The following is a 12,048-nucleotide window of genomic DNA, read 5'->3' on the forward strand; positions in this document are numbered from 1 at the left end:
AAACAAAGTATCAAAATAATCCTTAACAAGCATTGACTAATTCTGACTTATAATTGTCTTAACATATAATCCTTAATATACGTCTTAACATATCAAGCTTCCTTGTTGCTTGCTCCAGAAGACCTACTTCCTAACTCTTTTGGTGATGGAATCTCACTCTCCTGATCCAATCCCTACAACAAAAATATAATTATTATGAGCACAAGAAATACAAGAAAAATGCATATATTAATAATAAGTGGATAATTATGAATTTGAATTCATCTAAAAAATACATATAAAATGTTACTAATAATACTACTAGTGCTAGTTGTTAATTAGCTTTCCCATGTTCTTGTTAACCATAGCAGCGACAAAGAATGAAGCCTTAAGATCTTTCTATTCACTGATGTATAGAATTATTTTCAAACAAAGCAATAACAGCAATAACAACCCTTAGTCAACAACTAGCAATAACACATGCTCATGCTCACCTATTACCATTAGCTGCTTCCTACTTATGTCTATATACCACAAACATTGATAAATCTTTTTTTTTCACTTTTTGTTAATCAATTATAATTTAGAAGAAAATCAGAACGGGAAGTCAAAATCTGTATTCATGAACAGTTTACAATTATTTCACTCAAAAGTACATTCAAATAGCCAACAGTGACCATGACCGAATCTTAACTTGTTTTGGAGATCAAAAGTATTCATGAACAGTTTACAATTATTTCACATCAAAAGGAAAAAAAAGAGGGAATTCTATGATGAATATGAACACTACTACTTGGGGGAGAAACCCTAATATTGCTCTACAAGGAGATGCTACTTCTCAATTAGCCCAACTACAACTGTTGCAAAATCTGTTGCAAATCATGAACGGCAACACATTTCTTAACATGGGGAATAACTCTAATTTCCCCTTAGGAAACCCCAGCTTCAATAATTCTTATCTTAACGGGTCAAACATCCTTCAAACTGTAGAACCTTTTGGCTTGAAAAGTGAAGAATATGGATCACAATCAAACCCTACTGGTCTATTATTATCTCAATCAGACTACAGTAATGACTTCTTTCAACATGGATTGTCAACAAATACACGAGAGCTTGAATGCTATAACAAACTCAGCAACACTACTAATCAAGCAGAGATTAATCCACTGTTTACAATTATTTCACATCAAAAGGAAAAAAAAGAGGATAATTGTATTTGTACCTGTGAAACTTGTTGAGTAGGGAACATTCCAGCCAATTGTATTGGAATTTTACCTCCTTCCTTAGAAGCAATATAGGAGACTAGCGCTTGCAATTGCGCTTTAACGGTATCCAACTCTTCTTGCACATTTGGACCACAAGTAGATGATGTTCCAACATCATTTGAAGAACCTAAATTCATTTGACTAATCCTTGTAGTGTTGTTCTTGAAAGCAATTGTTGGAACAGCTCCCATACCTAAACCTCAAACACGACCAGGGTGCTCTTTTCCAAAAACTACTCCAAGAGCATCAAGAGGAGAATTAAGAGTTAATTCCATCGGTTGTTGGCTGCTATGTGCTTCAATCTTCTCCTACATGTATAAAAAAAAAAGAAAGAATAAAAAATAGTATTATCTTATAAAAAAAAGAAAAAGAAATACAAACAAGTTACTTATTACACTTTAGTCTTACCGCTATTTCTTTAGCTTTTTCATTAACATAACTTCCATCTGTTTTCTTGTGAGTTATGTCCCACATTTGAACCCTACTAACTTCTTTTCCCGTCTCTTCCGTCTAAAATTTAAGAAAAGTAGAAAGACTCGATCAAAAAATAGAGGCCTACTAACTTCAATCATGTATATATCATTCATCTAATTATTATTTGAGATAGATTAGATATGCAGAAAATTAAGAGATGATGCATGCATTATATTTGAGATAGATTAGATATGCATGCATTAATTGATTACCAATTCAGCCCTTCTTCTTGCAATTGATTTAGCACCTGAAGTATGAGGAATTATTTGTTTTTGCCGAATTTCTTGATTCCTCTTACAAAGTTTCTGCAAGTTAAATTTGGACATAATTAAATAGAACCAAACATGCATTCAACATATAACAATAATAATGGTTTCAAGAGGGCAAAAGAGTGCAGCACTACTACATGAGAAGCTATCACTAGTTCATTACCAACTCTATATAAAATAAAATACAAGAGCAGGCAGCAGCAATATCTGCTTCATATAAGGCTTACCTGAGTTTCAGGCTTCAAACGATATTCTACAAATAAAGCCCATTGATCAGGAGCAATATCTTCTGGTGCATTATTTATGATCTCGGTTTTACTCAACCTCGGATCATAAAAATCATTCCAAAGCTTTATCCTATGTTCCCTCCATTTTTTGCCAAGTGATTGGAGCAAAAATCGTTTGGCCAAGTTATCACTCACTTTGAAGCAAAATCGAGCCTTCACAATTATAACAAAGAATATATATTAACCAGCAAATATAACTAAATAATGGCAAAGAAATAAGCTTTAGAGTTTGAGTAATCTTCTTACTAGGAAAAAAATATTCCATTGATTTTCAAAAAAGCTTTTTGGAATGTCTGACCACTTTTCAAAACTGATTGGAAATGCTACACAATCAGTGGCCAATTGCCCACAAACTCCTGCAAGGAGTCCAGCTGCTTCTCCTATTGCTGCATGATGTTTATCAAAAGTGACAACTATGCGCAAACCTTCTGGCAAATTATGCACATCCTTCGCTAATAAATGAAGGCATGTACTAGCTCCGTATTCATCTAAAATAGACAAATGAGTATAAATAAATAAGTAAATGAGCGACTAAAGAATAAAATAAATAATTTTTAAATAATAGACACTATAGAATTGACTTAATAATAACTTTACAACTAAAGAATAGGGCATGAAGTTGAAAGAAAGCACCATAAACACAATCAATCAGGATATAACATGTTCTCACTATAATAACTTTACCTGCTAAGGAACTCTCTCATTGCACATATCTTACAGATATTACAATCCAAGTAATTCAGGTGGAAGATAATCAAGATTGAAGCAGTGAAGTACTTACAAAATTTTACATAGACACAAAAGGTTCATCCAGATATTAACTTCTTTTCCTTTTCAAATGAATAATACCCATATACACCCATGGAATTCTAAGTTCACCAAAAAAGGACCATGTAGAAAGAATGTAAAAATAAAGCTGATCATTTTCTGCCTTATGTTTTCTCATCAAAAGCATATTTTCAAGTTCATAATAGCCCAAGTAATTGAATGTCAACATATATAAGTACAATTGTTCAAACTTAGTTTTAACAAATCTGAGCATTGCATGTGGCAACTAAGGAAATACAAAAGAAAAGAAAAACGAAAATATATTGAAACCAACAGGTGGGAAAAGGAATACATCAAATGTTGAACCAAAATACTAAACTTAATAAAATAAATAATTTTTAAATAATTTCTCTGCTATAATGAAATTTATCACCAATTGCATGTAACAAAGCAAAGCATGATCCCAAAACCCAGCTATAAATGAGTACATACAATAATAATGTTCAGTATCTAGTTTTTATCATCAGCAAAATTCTACATATGCTAATATAGGAAACAAGTATATATATATATATATGACATGTGTGTCTAGAACAGGAAGGCATTAACTGGGAGAAACACTACTTAAAATCAGGAAAAGAAGCAGATATGGCGCACATGATGCCAATATTGTATTCCACTGTTACAGTCTTATTTAATTAAAGCCCTAAAATACAGTTTAGTTAATGTTAATCTGCTTTAATTTTTTGGGTATTGCTGGTAGATAACTTAGTCGGACAGAATTCTGAAGGAATCATGGCTGCTTAATTAATATATAATAATTTCACACACTAGTATTCTCTAAACCAATAATGCGTTTGTTCTTTATTTTAGGTTCTGAATGCTTCTTGCTTTTTGATAATAATAACATAATAAAACATCTATACATTCCTATGGCATCAACAGTCCAATAATGTTTAGATTCACGTCCACGTTTACGTTTAGGTTCGGATGGATGCTCAGAAGAATTTGAAGCTGCCGACTTGTCTTGGGATGAACTTGCAGCTGCTGCTGACTTGTCTCGTGAGGAACTTGCAGCTGCTGTCAACTTGTCTCGGGAGGAACTTGAAGCTGCTGACTTATCCCGGGAGGAACTTGAAGCTGCTGACTTGTCTCGGGAGGAATTTACAGCTGCTGCCGACTTGTCTCGGGAGGAATTTGTAGCTGCCGATGTCTCTCGGGAGGAATTTGCAGCTGCTGCGAACTTGACTTGTGATGCATTTGAAGCTGCCGACTTGTCTTTGGAGGAATTTGCAGCTGTAATTGACTTGTCTTGTGAAGAATTTGCAGCTGCTGCTGCTTTAAGTAGATTCTTGTACCTCTTTTGCTTTGGCATATTTGCATAATAGATCAAGAAATTCAGGAAGTTACATATCTGCAAGTTAAATTTGAAGACCTAGTAACTAGTATATATCAGTAGGCACTACTATAATGTATAGATAAAATAATTTCATACCATAAATATGAATTATAACTAAATGATAGTTGGAAATAAAATAATAGTTGGAAATAAAATAATTAATAAGTATAGATAAAATGTGAATTATAATTAAATGAAAACTTAAATATAAATTTCATACCATAAATTAATTTAACCTACTAACTATTCCGACATGGGTTCGTCTTTTCTAATGTCATCATCTAGTAGTTCATCATCTACCTCATCTCTTAACAATGATAGATTATCACCATTTTCAAATAAAGAATCCAAGTTTTGCTCTAACCATGGCTCATTCTCACATGCTTCATCATCTTCATTTCCCCCATATCATATGAGTCTCTTGGCTTCAAATGCACGACAACACTCTAATCTTTATTCACTTCATCATTGACAAAATACACCATTCGAGCTTGTGAGGCTTCAATATATGGATCATCCTCCTCTCGGTCATCACTGTGTATTACTTGTGAAAAATTAACAGAAGTAAAACCCCAACTATCCTTTCTACAGCCCCATTCTCTAGTGGTGTCAGCCCATTTACATTTGAATAAAGTAACCCGAAATCGGCCATTGTAGTTTAGTTCTATAATATCTTCTAATTTGCCATAATATGACAAATCAGCATTCCTAACATTAGCATCACTAGCGCTAGCAACACAAGGAGTTGAAGACATTAAGAAAACTCCACTATTCTGGGTCTTTAACCCATTGTCTCGATTGGTAGTTCGAAAGGAGAACCCATTGATACTAAATGTAGAAAACCTTTTGGCATATCGTGATGGACCCATTGCTAAGTATCTCAAATCCTCATGCACAGTATTCATAACGTCTGGGTTCATAAGCTATTATGATAGAACAACATATTAGTTATTATATCCACAAATACTGCTCAATATTAGCAAAAAAGATCACTTTTCTATTTACCTGCGTAGGAAACCAAGTAACAAAATCTTTGTTAACTCTTTTTTCTATCTCTACATTTGAAGGCCTTCTACCCTTAGATCGTCTTTGTACAAAATCTTTAAAGTCACTGTTAGATATGAAAGTTTAACTCTAACTAAACAACTATTTTCAAGTAAATAAAAAATATGTACGCAAATCCTTAAGTACTTACTCAATGAACGGTTTGACATATGGACAATTTAGAACCACATAGCGATGTGCTTGTTTTTTTCCATAGGTGACAACTCAAATACTGTGAAAGCTCCCTTAGAGTTACCCATTTGTGGAAAAAGTGAATCAACATGTGTATTGTAATTACCATCCGGACGATCATCAACACGTGGTGGCCTATTAAATCTTGTCTCAATCCCTTCTAAGTATCGAGAGCAAAATGTAAGAGCTTCTTCAGCCACATTTGTTTCGTACATAGGACTTCAAATGTCCTAAATACCTAGTTTGTATAATTGGCTTTAGTAAGCAAGATATAACTAAGTGACAGGTTAAATGAACAATGATTGAAAAGAGATATTTACCTCTCAATAGGATACATCCACCTATAGTGTACTGGTCCTCCAAGTTTTGCTTCATCAACTAGATGACAGGTTAAATGAACCATGATTGTAAAGAAAGAAGGAGGGAACAACATTTCTAAATGACAAAGGGTAAGGATTATTCGAGGTTGGAGCTTCTCAAGTTCTGTAAGACTTAAGCTTTTAGAGCACAACTGTTGAAAGAATGAAGACAACTCTATTAGCACTGCAGTAACTTTATCTGGTAGCACATTACGTATGGCAATGGGTAATAGTTGCTGCATAAGGACATGGCAATCATGGCTCTTCAATCCAGAGAGCTTTCTTTGCTTCAGGTCAACACACCGTGAAATATTACTCGAGAGACCATCTGGTACTCTAATATTCTTTATAGTACGCAAGAATACATCTTTCATGGAATTTGACATTGTGAACAAAGATGGATGATATCTCCCATTTTCATCTGGCCATAAATCTTTCCTTATACCCATTTCTTTGAGATCCTTACGAGCTTTGAGATTATCCTTTGACCTTCCAGTCTCATTGAGCAAAGTGTATAATACATTGTCGCAAACATTCTTTTCAATATGCATGACATCTAGATTGTGGCGCAATAAGTTAGACTCCCAATAAGGAAGATCAAAAAATATGCTTTTCTTCCTCCACATCCCCAATTCATCATCTTCTTCAACAACTTTTCGTCGAGTCCTCTTACCTTTACTTGCCTGTAGTTCCTTCCCAAATGAAACATTGATGCCTTCAAGTTGTTCCAATATTTCTGACCCTGTTAGTACTGCTGGGGGATCCCTCAACTCAATTTTTCCATTAAATTTTGCACGACTTAGCCTAAACTTATGACCCCTTTCTAAGAAACGGCGATGCCCCAAAAAACACCATTTTCCACCATGCTTTAATCTATATGAATCAGTGTTGAAGTTACATGTGGGACAAGCATATTTACTGTGTACGTTCCACCCAGATAAGTTACCAAGGCCTGGAAAATCACTAATTGTCCACATTAATGCTGCTCGCAATGTAAACATTTCATTCTTGAACTTATCTAATGTTTGAACACCATCATGCCACAACTCTTTTAACTCTTTGATAAGAGGTTGTAAGTATACGTCTATGTTGTTTCCCGGCATTTTCTCTCCGGGAATAATCATTGACAAGATTAGTGATGTTGGCTTCATGCACTCCCATGAAGGTCGATTGTATGGAATAAGCACCACTGGCCAAACGCTATAGTTTGTACGCATAGCTCCAAAGGGGTTGAATTCATCAGCTACAAGACCAAGACGTACATTTCGAGGATCTTCGGCAAACCTATCATGAAGTAAATCAAATGTCTTCCAAGCTTCAGAATCCCGCGGATGCCTCATCTTCGAATCTTTCTTTTCTGCCGAAGCATGCCATTGCATTGATTGAGCAGTCTTAGAACACATAAATAATCATTGAAGTCTCGGTTTTAGTGAAAAGTATCGCAATATCTTTGCCGGTTTCTTCTTTTTAGCATCGGTCCATTTAGATGTCTTGCATCTTTTGCATTCTTGCAAATCTTCATCCTCCCCCCAATATAACATGCAGTCATTAGGGCAAGCTGGTATCTTGGTATAATTAAGCCCTAGTTTGTTTATGGTTTTCTTGGCCTTATAGAATGTATTTGAAATCTTGGCATTTCCAAAAGCATCTTTTATTAACTTGAGGATTTCGGTCATGGCTTTGTCTCTTATTCTATATAAGCACTTTATGTGGTACAAACTAATCAAGAAAGACAGTTTTGAATACTTTGTGCACCCTTCATATAATGGTTCATTACCATCTTCCAACAACTTATAAAATTCTACATTTTCTCCACTATGCTCTTCATCTCCATCTCCATCTTCTGTATTGCCTCCATCTCCATCTTCATTCAAGTCAGATCTAGTGACTCCAAACGCGTCATTGAGCATTGTTACCATTGGATGCTGAGATGTTGAATCATCTTGTACAATATGACAAGTTTGATAAACTTGTGACCCAACTCTAACTGCTTCTTCACCATGCCAATACCAAACTTTGTAGTTTTCTGGAAATGGCTTGACTATTAAATGTTCAAAAACTTTCTCTCTTGTTTGCCACTTGCGAAAACCACACACTGGACAAGGACATTTAATCTGACGACCCGCGAGAGACCGATGCTCAAAAGCAAAATCCAAAAACTTGTTTAAACCATCTCTATACTTATACGTGGTTCGTGGTTTTCCAATCCACGACTTATCGATTGACATGACTAAGAGGGACTACAAATAGGGATTTAAAAAAATTAAAAGTCTATATATATTCTAAAGGTAAGAAAATTATTCTTGTATGTGCAAATTAGATATTAAACAAATACTTAAATAGTATTCTAAAAGAAACTATAAAAAAATTATAATTACCTCTTTCAAATGATAATTTTGTGGCTGTAACAATGACTTTGTGAATTTTTCCTTCTCAAGTAGCTGTATATATGATCTAAAGAAGAAGCTGGGTAAGTTAAGAAGCTAAAGAAGACATTACTCATCAATCTGAAAAACAGAAATAGTATATTAATCTCACATAAAAAATTATTAATTGCCTTTTAATTTTATCATTTAAAAAATGTATTTAAAAAAAAAGAAAAGAAGAAGAAACAAATAATAGATCTGGAGAGAAATAAGGAGACTAAGGTACCTGAAATATAGCAACAACAATGAATAGCAAGTAAATCAATGAATGGGAAAAAAAAGTAATAGCATTAACATAGTCTATATTAATAATGAGAAACTACTACTGTCTCCTATTGCACTAAGCATTTATATATTGATATATGTGTTACATCAAAGAGAGATGCTGGACTTATATATTGAGATAATTTTACAAAATGTATAAGAATCAACACTCAACAGATTCTATAATTAGGAAGCACAAGGAATTTTCTTTTTGCTTAACAAAATATTATTATTAGTTGAAAGACAGCAAAGTGTGCTTTCTATGCTCTTTTAAAGAAATATTAGTTAATAGTTATACACTCTTTTTGGGAACGTTCAAGTCATTAAATCATTTATAAATAAATATATGAGAAAAGACGTTTTAAATATACACTTATAATAAAATTTAGTGATTTAAAAAAAAAATACACACGTTCAACTTTTTTTTTATATATTTTCCCAATTCAGTATATATGATAAAACTCTCCACAATACTTGAATTTGAGACGTTCACTAAGAAAAATAAGTATAAAAACCAATTAAACCGTGTCCATGCATGATTGACATATAAAAAGTCTTCAGTTGTTGGTGTATAACATGGATAAAATTTTTTATCTTATCCTAATTAATGATCCTCTAATAAATCTATTTCTGTAAATGACAAAAAGGAGAAGCTAGCTAGAAATAGGTATGGTATGGTATGGTATGGCTCACAAGTCACAAATGTCTAGTCAATAGAGTTATAGCCCTAGATGAATGAAATTATCAAAGTCACAAGCGTAATGTTCAAGTTAAAATTCTCTAATTATTAAGAGGATGCAATTTAATTTTTCAATTTATGTTCAATGTTTGGTTATTCTACTTTTTACTAGAACAAGAACAGGAGAAATATTTTTTTGTGTGTGAATGAATTAATGCATGCCAGCTTATTGCATATGAGAGCTCTAAATTAAAATAATTTGAAAATGCTCAAATTAAATAGAATGCACTTTTAAAACTGACTAGTTATTAAAATAAGTTAGTTATTTCATTTTTTTTTCCTTTTTACAATATGTCATTTGAAAGCATTCAAGTTGCAGTGAGTTATTAAAATCAGTTTGCAATTGAGTGCAACAGCAACAACTATAATCAATGTCAAATTTTGACTAGTTAATAAGCTCAAAAACTGTAGCACAGATTAGATTTTTCATGTACCTAGTAAACTTATTTGTTTATTTGTGTAAGAAAAGTACATGAATAGAGGAGATTATTTTTGATAAATTATGTGTAAGAACATAAGGAAAACATTGCCTTTGTACCTTTATGAAAGTTTTAACATTGTGTATCCTTTCCTCAATAGGCTGTATCAGTTCAGCAAACTGCAAAGTTGAGAAGGATCATATAAGGAAACTTCAAACCTAAAAGCAAAAGCAAAGCCTGAAGAGATGAGGGAAAGAGGCTCTTTTGTGAGTAAAATCCATACACCAAAAATTATAACTTGGTAATAAGGTGATCTTTCATCTTATAGTTGAAATTACCAGTTAACAAGCTCCATTATACAATGTTTAAATCAATGAGCTCCTATACAAGTTAATAGAAAAACTTTTGTAAAAAAAGTATAATTCCCAAATTTCAAAACTGAATTTCTCTACCAAAAAAATTCAAGAGACAAAAAATTGAAGTACTTAACAGTTTAGTCAGTTGTAGCATGATACTCAGTTTCACTACTTTATATTTTGCACATTGACTACTGAAAATGAATATATTGTCTGGAATTTGAATTCATACATACTCTTCTGATTAATCTGAGCAATCCGAAAATAATTTGACTCAGACACCAATAATAAGTTACAAGAGTTCAGTGAGAGAAGATGACACTAAAAGAGGGGGAAAAAATAAAAATAAAAAAATCAAAGCCTAATTGTTTCTTTCTTGTTTTAGCACTCAAGTCTCAACTAATGAATGATCATGTCTTGGAGGCTCTTCAACCATGACTTTCTGCAACACAAACCATACCTGATTGAAATTGAAGACACAGCAGTGTGGAGCAGATAGAAAAAATTCACATTTTCAATAGAACTAAGAGGATAAAAAGAATATGACAGGCACAATCAAAGAGCAGGAAATGACCATCAGAAATTACAATTTCATCAATTTTGGCCATAACCCAATTAAAAACCCCAATGGTAACACATGATTAATTCAAAGAATCTAACCCAGCAAATTGACCCAAAACATAAAGGAGTTGAAGTTTAAAACCAACACAACAATGAGAAATCTGCACAATACTCCACAATATCCCAAGAGAAATCATAATGAAACAAAAGAATATGACAATAATCAGGCACACGAAGTAAGAACCACTTAAATCAACCAGGAATAAACTTAGCACATAAACTATCCATCATCAGGAAAATAAGGAAAAAAACTTAAGAAGCATATTTACCAAATATCATAACCCTGACCAATAAGTTGCCCAAAAATTCCCCAAGCAGAATGCCAGGAACAAAGTATAGGAGCAGAGGAAACCAAAAACCAAATAAAGAAAAACTCCAGCCCCAACATCATTCAAGAAGAAGAGTTAATGATCTATTTTTTCAGGATAATCTCAAGCAATAAGAACGCAATTAAACTCCATAAACAGAATGCCACAGGCACAAGCACAATCAAACGGCCAGAAATCAATGAATACAGAACAGAGCCCTACTTCACTAAGCTTATTCAGTCTGAACTCATTCATCAATTCACTATATTAAGAAATAGCAGGATGAATTAACTAGCAAAATCTAAAACAATAATAAGAGTGGCAGCAATTGAACCATTAACACATGCATCGAAGTAAAAAAGAAATTACCATTGACACATGCATCGAAGTAAAAAAGCAATTGAACCATTGGCAGCAATTGAACCATTGAACCATAGAGAAAGTGAAGTTACCGTCAATCCAAGATCTGATATCATCGACTAGTTGAACACAAGACCCGATCAGCGTCAATCACCCCCACACCAACGTCAATGGAATACTTCAACACAAGCTCCGATCGTGGAGCTGCAGAGAAACAAACCCCCCCCCCCAAAAAAACGAAGAAATCAGTAACTGGCAGAGAGGGAGAGGTACCTAGAGAACTTGAGAAGGAGCTGCAGAGAAACAAATCAGTAACTGGCGGAGAGGGAGAAGTACCAAGAGAAGTCGTAACCGGTGGAGAGAGGAGAAGCCGAGAGGGAAGAACGGCGTTGTCGGAGATCGAGAGCGAAGGGAGAGAGAAGGGAGATCAAGAGCACCGTTATAGTGTGTTTCGTTTAAGGCTAGGGTTGCAATTCTTTTGTTTTATATATGTGTGAAAACGGCGGTTCAAAACCGCCA

General features: G+C 33.8%; 1 protein-coding gene and 1 pseudogene across 1 annotated transcript; both read right to left on the minus strand.

Moving 5' to 3' along the window:
- Positions 1 to 1,444: 1,444 nt before the first annotated feature.
- Positions 1,445 to 3,127, minus strand: LOC110272220 (uncharacterized). Its single transcript, XM_088487126.1, has 6 exons — positions 3,124 to 3,127; positions 2,602 to 2,762; positions 2,215 to 2,427; positions 1,931 to 2,023; positions 1,653 to 1,754; positions 1,445 to 1,552 (listed from the first exon to the last, which is right to left on the minus strand). Exons 1-6 carry the CDS (start codon positions 3,125 to 3,127, stop codon positions 1,445 to 1,447), a joined length of 681 nt encoding a protein of 226 aa, XP_088343252.1.
- A 1,557-nt stretch (positions 3,128 to 4,684) lies between these two features.
- LOC148565189 (uncharacterized) lies at positions 4,685 to 8,264 on the minus strand (annotated as a pseudogene).
- Between the last annotated feature and the right edge of the window lie 3,784 nt (positions 8,265 to 12,048).

The sequence above is a fragment of the Arachis ipaensis genome, chromosome B5 (assembly GCF_059453495.1).
Source record: "Arachis ipaensis isolate K30076 ecotype BB chromosome B5, ASM5945349v1, whole genome shotgun sequence".
NCBI classification, from domain to species: domain Eukaryota; kingdom Viridiplantae; phylum Streptophyta; class Magnoliopsida; order Fabales; family Fabaceae; genus Arachis; species Arachis ipaensis.

What these genes read in the sequence shown, in the direction of transcription:
- LOC110272220 (XM_088487126.1), bottom strand. An exon ending in GGCAATTGGCCACTGATTGT is followed by an intron (nt 2,428 to 2,601) that starts GTAGCATTTCCA and finishes ATAATTGTGAAG; the next exon opens with GCTCGATTTTGCTTCAAAGT. An exon ending in AAAAAGCTAAAGAAATAGCG is followed by an intron (nt 1,553 to 1,652) that starts GTAAGACTAAAG and finishes TTATACATGTAG; the next exon opens with GAGAAGATTGAAGCACATAG.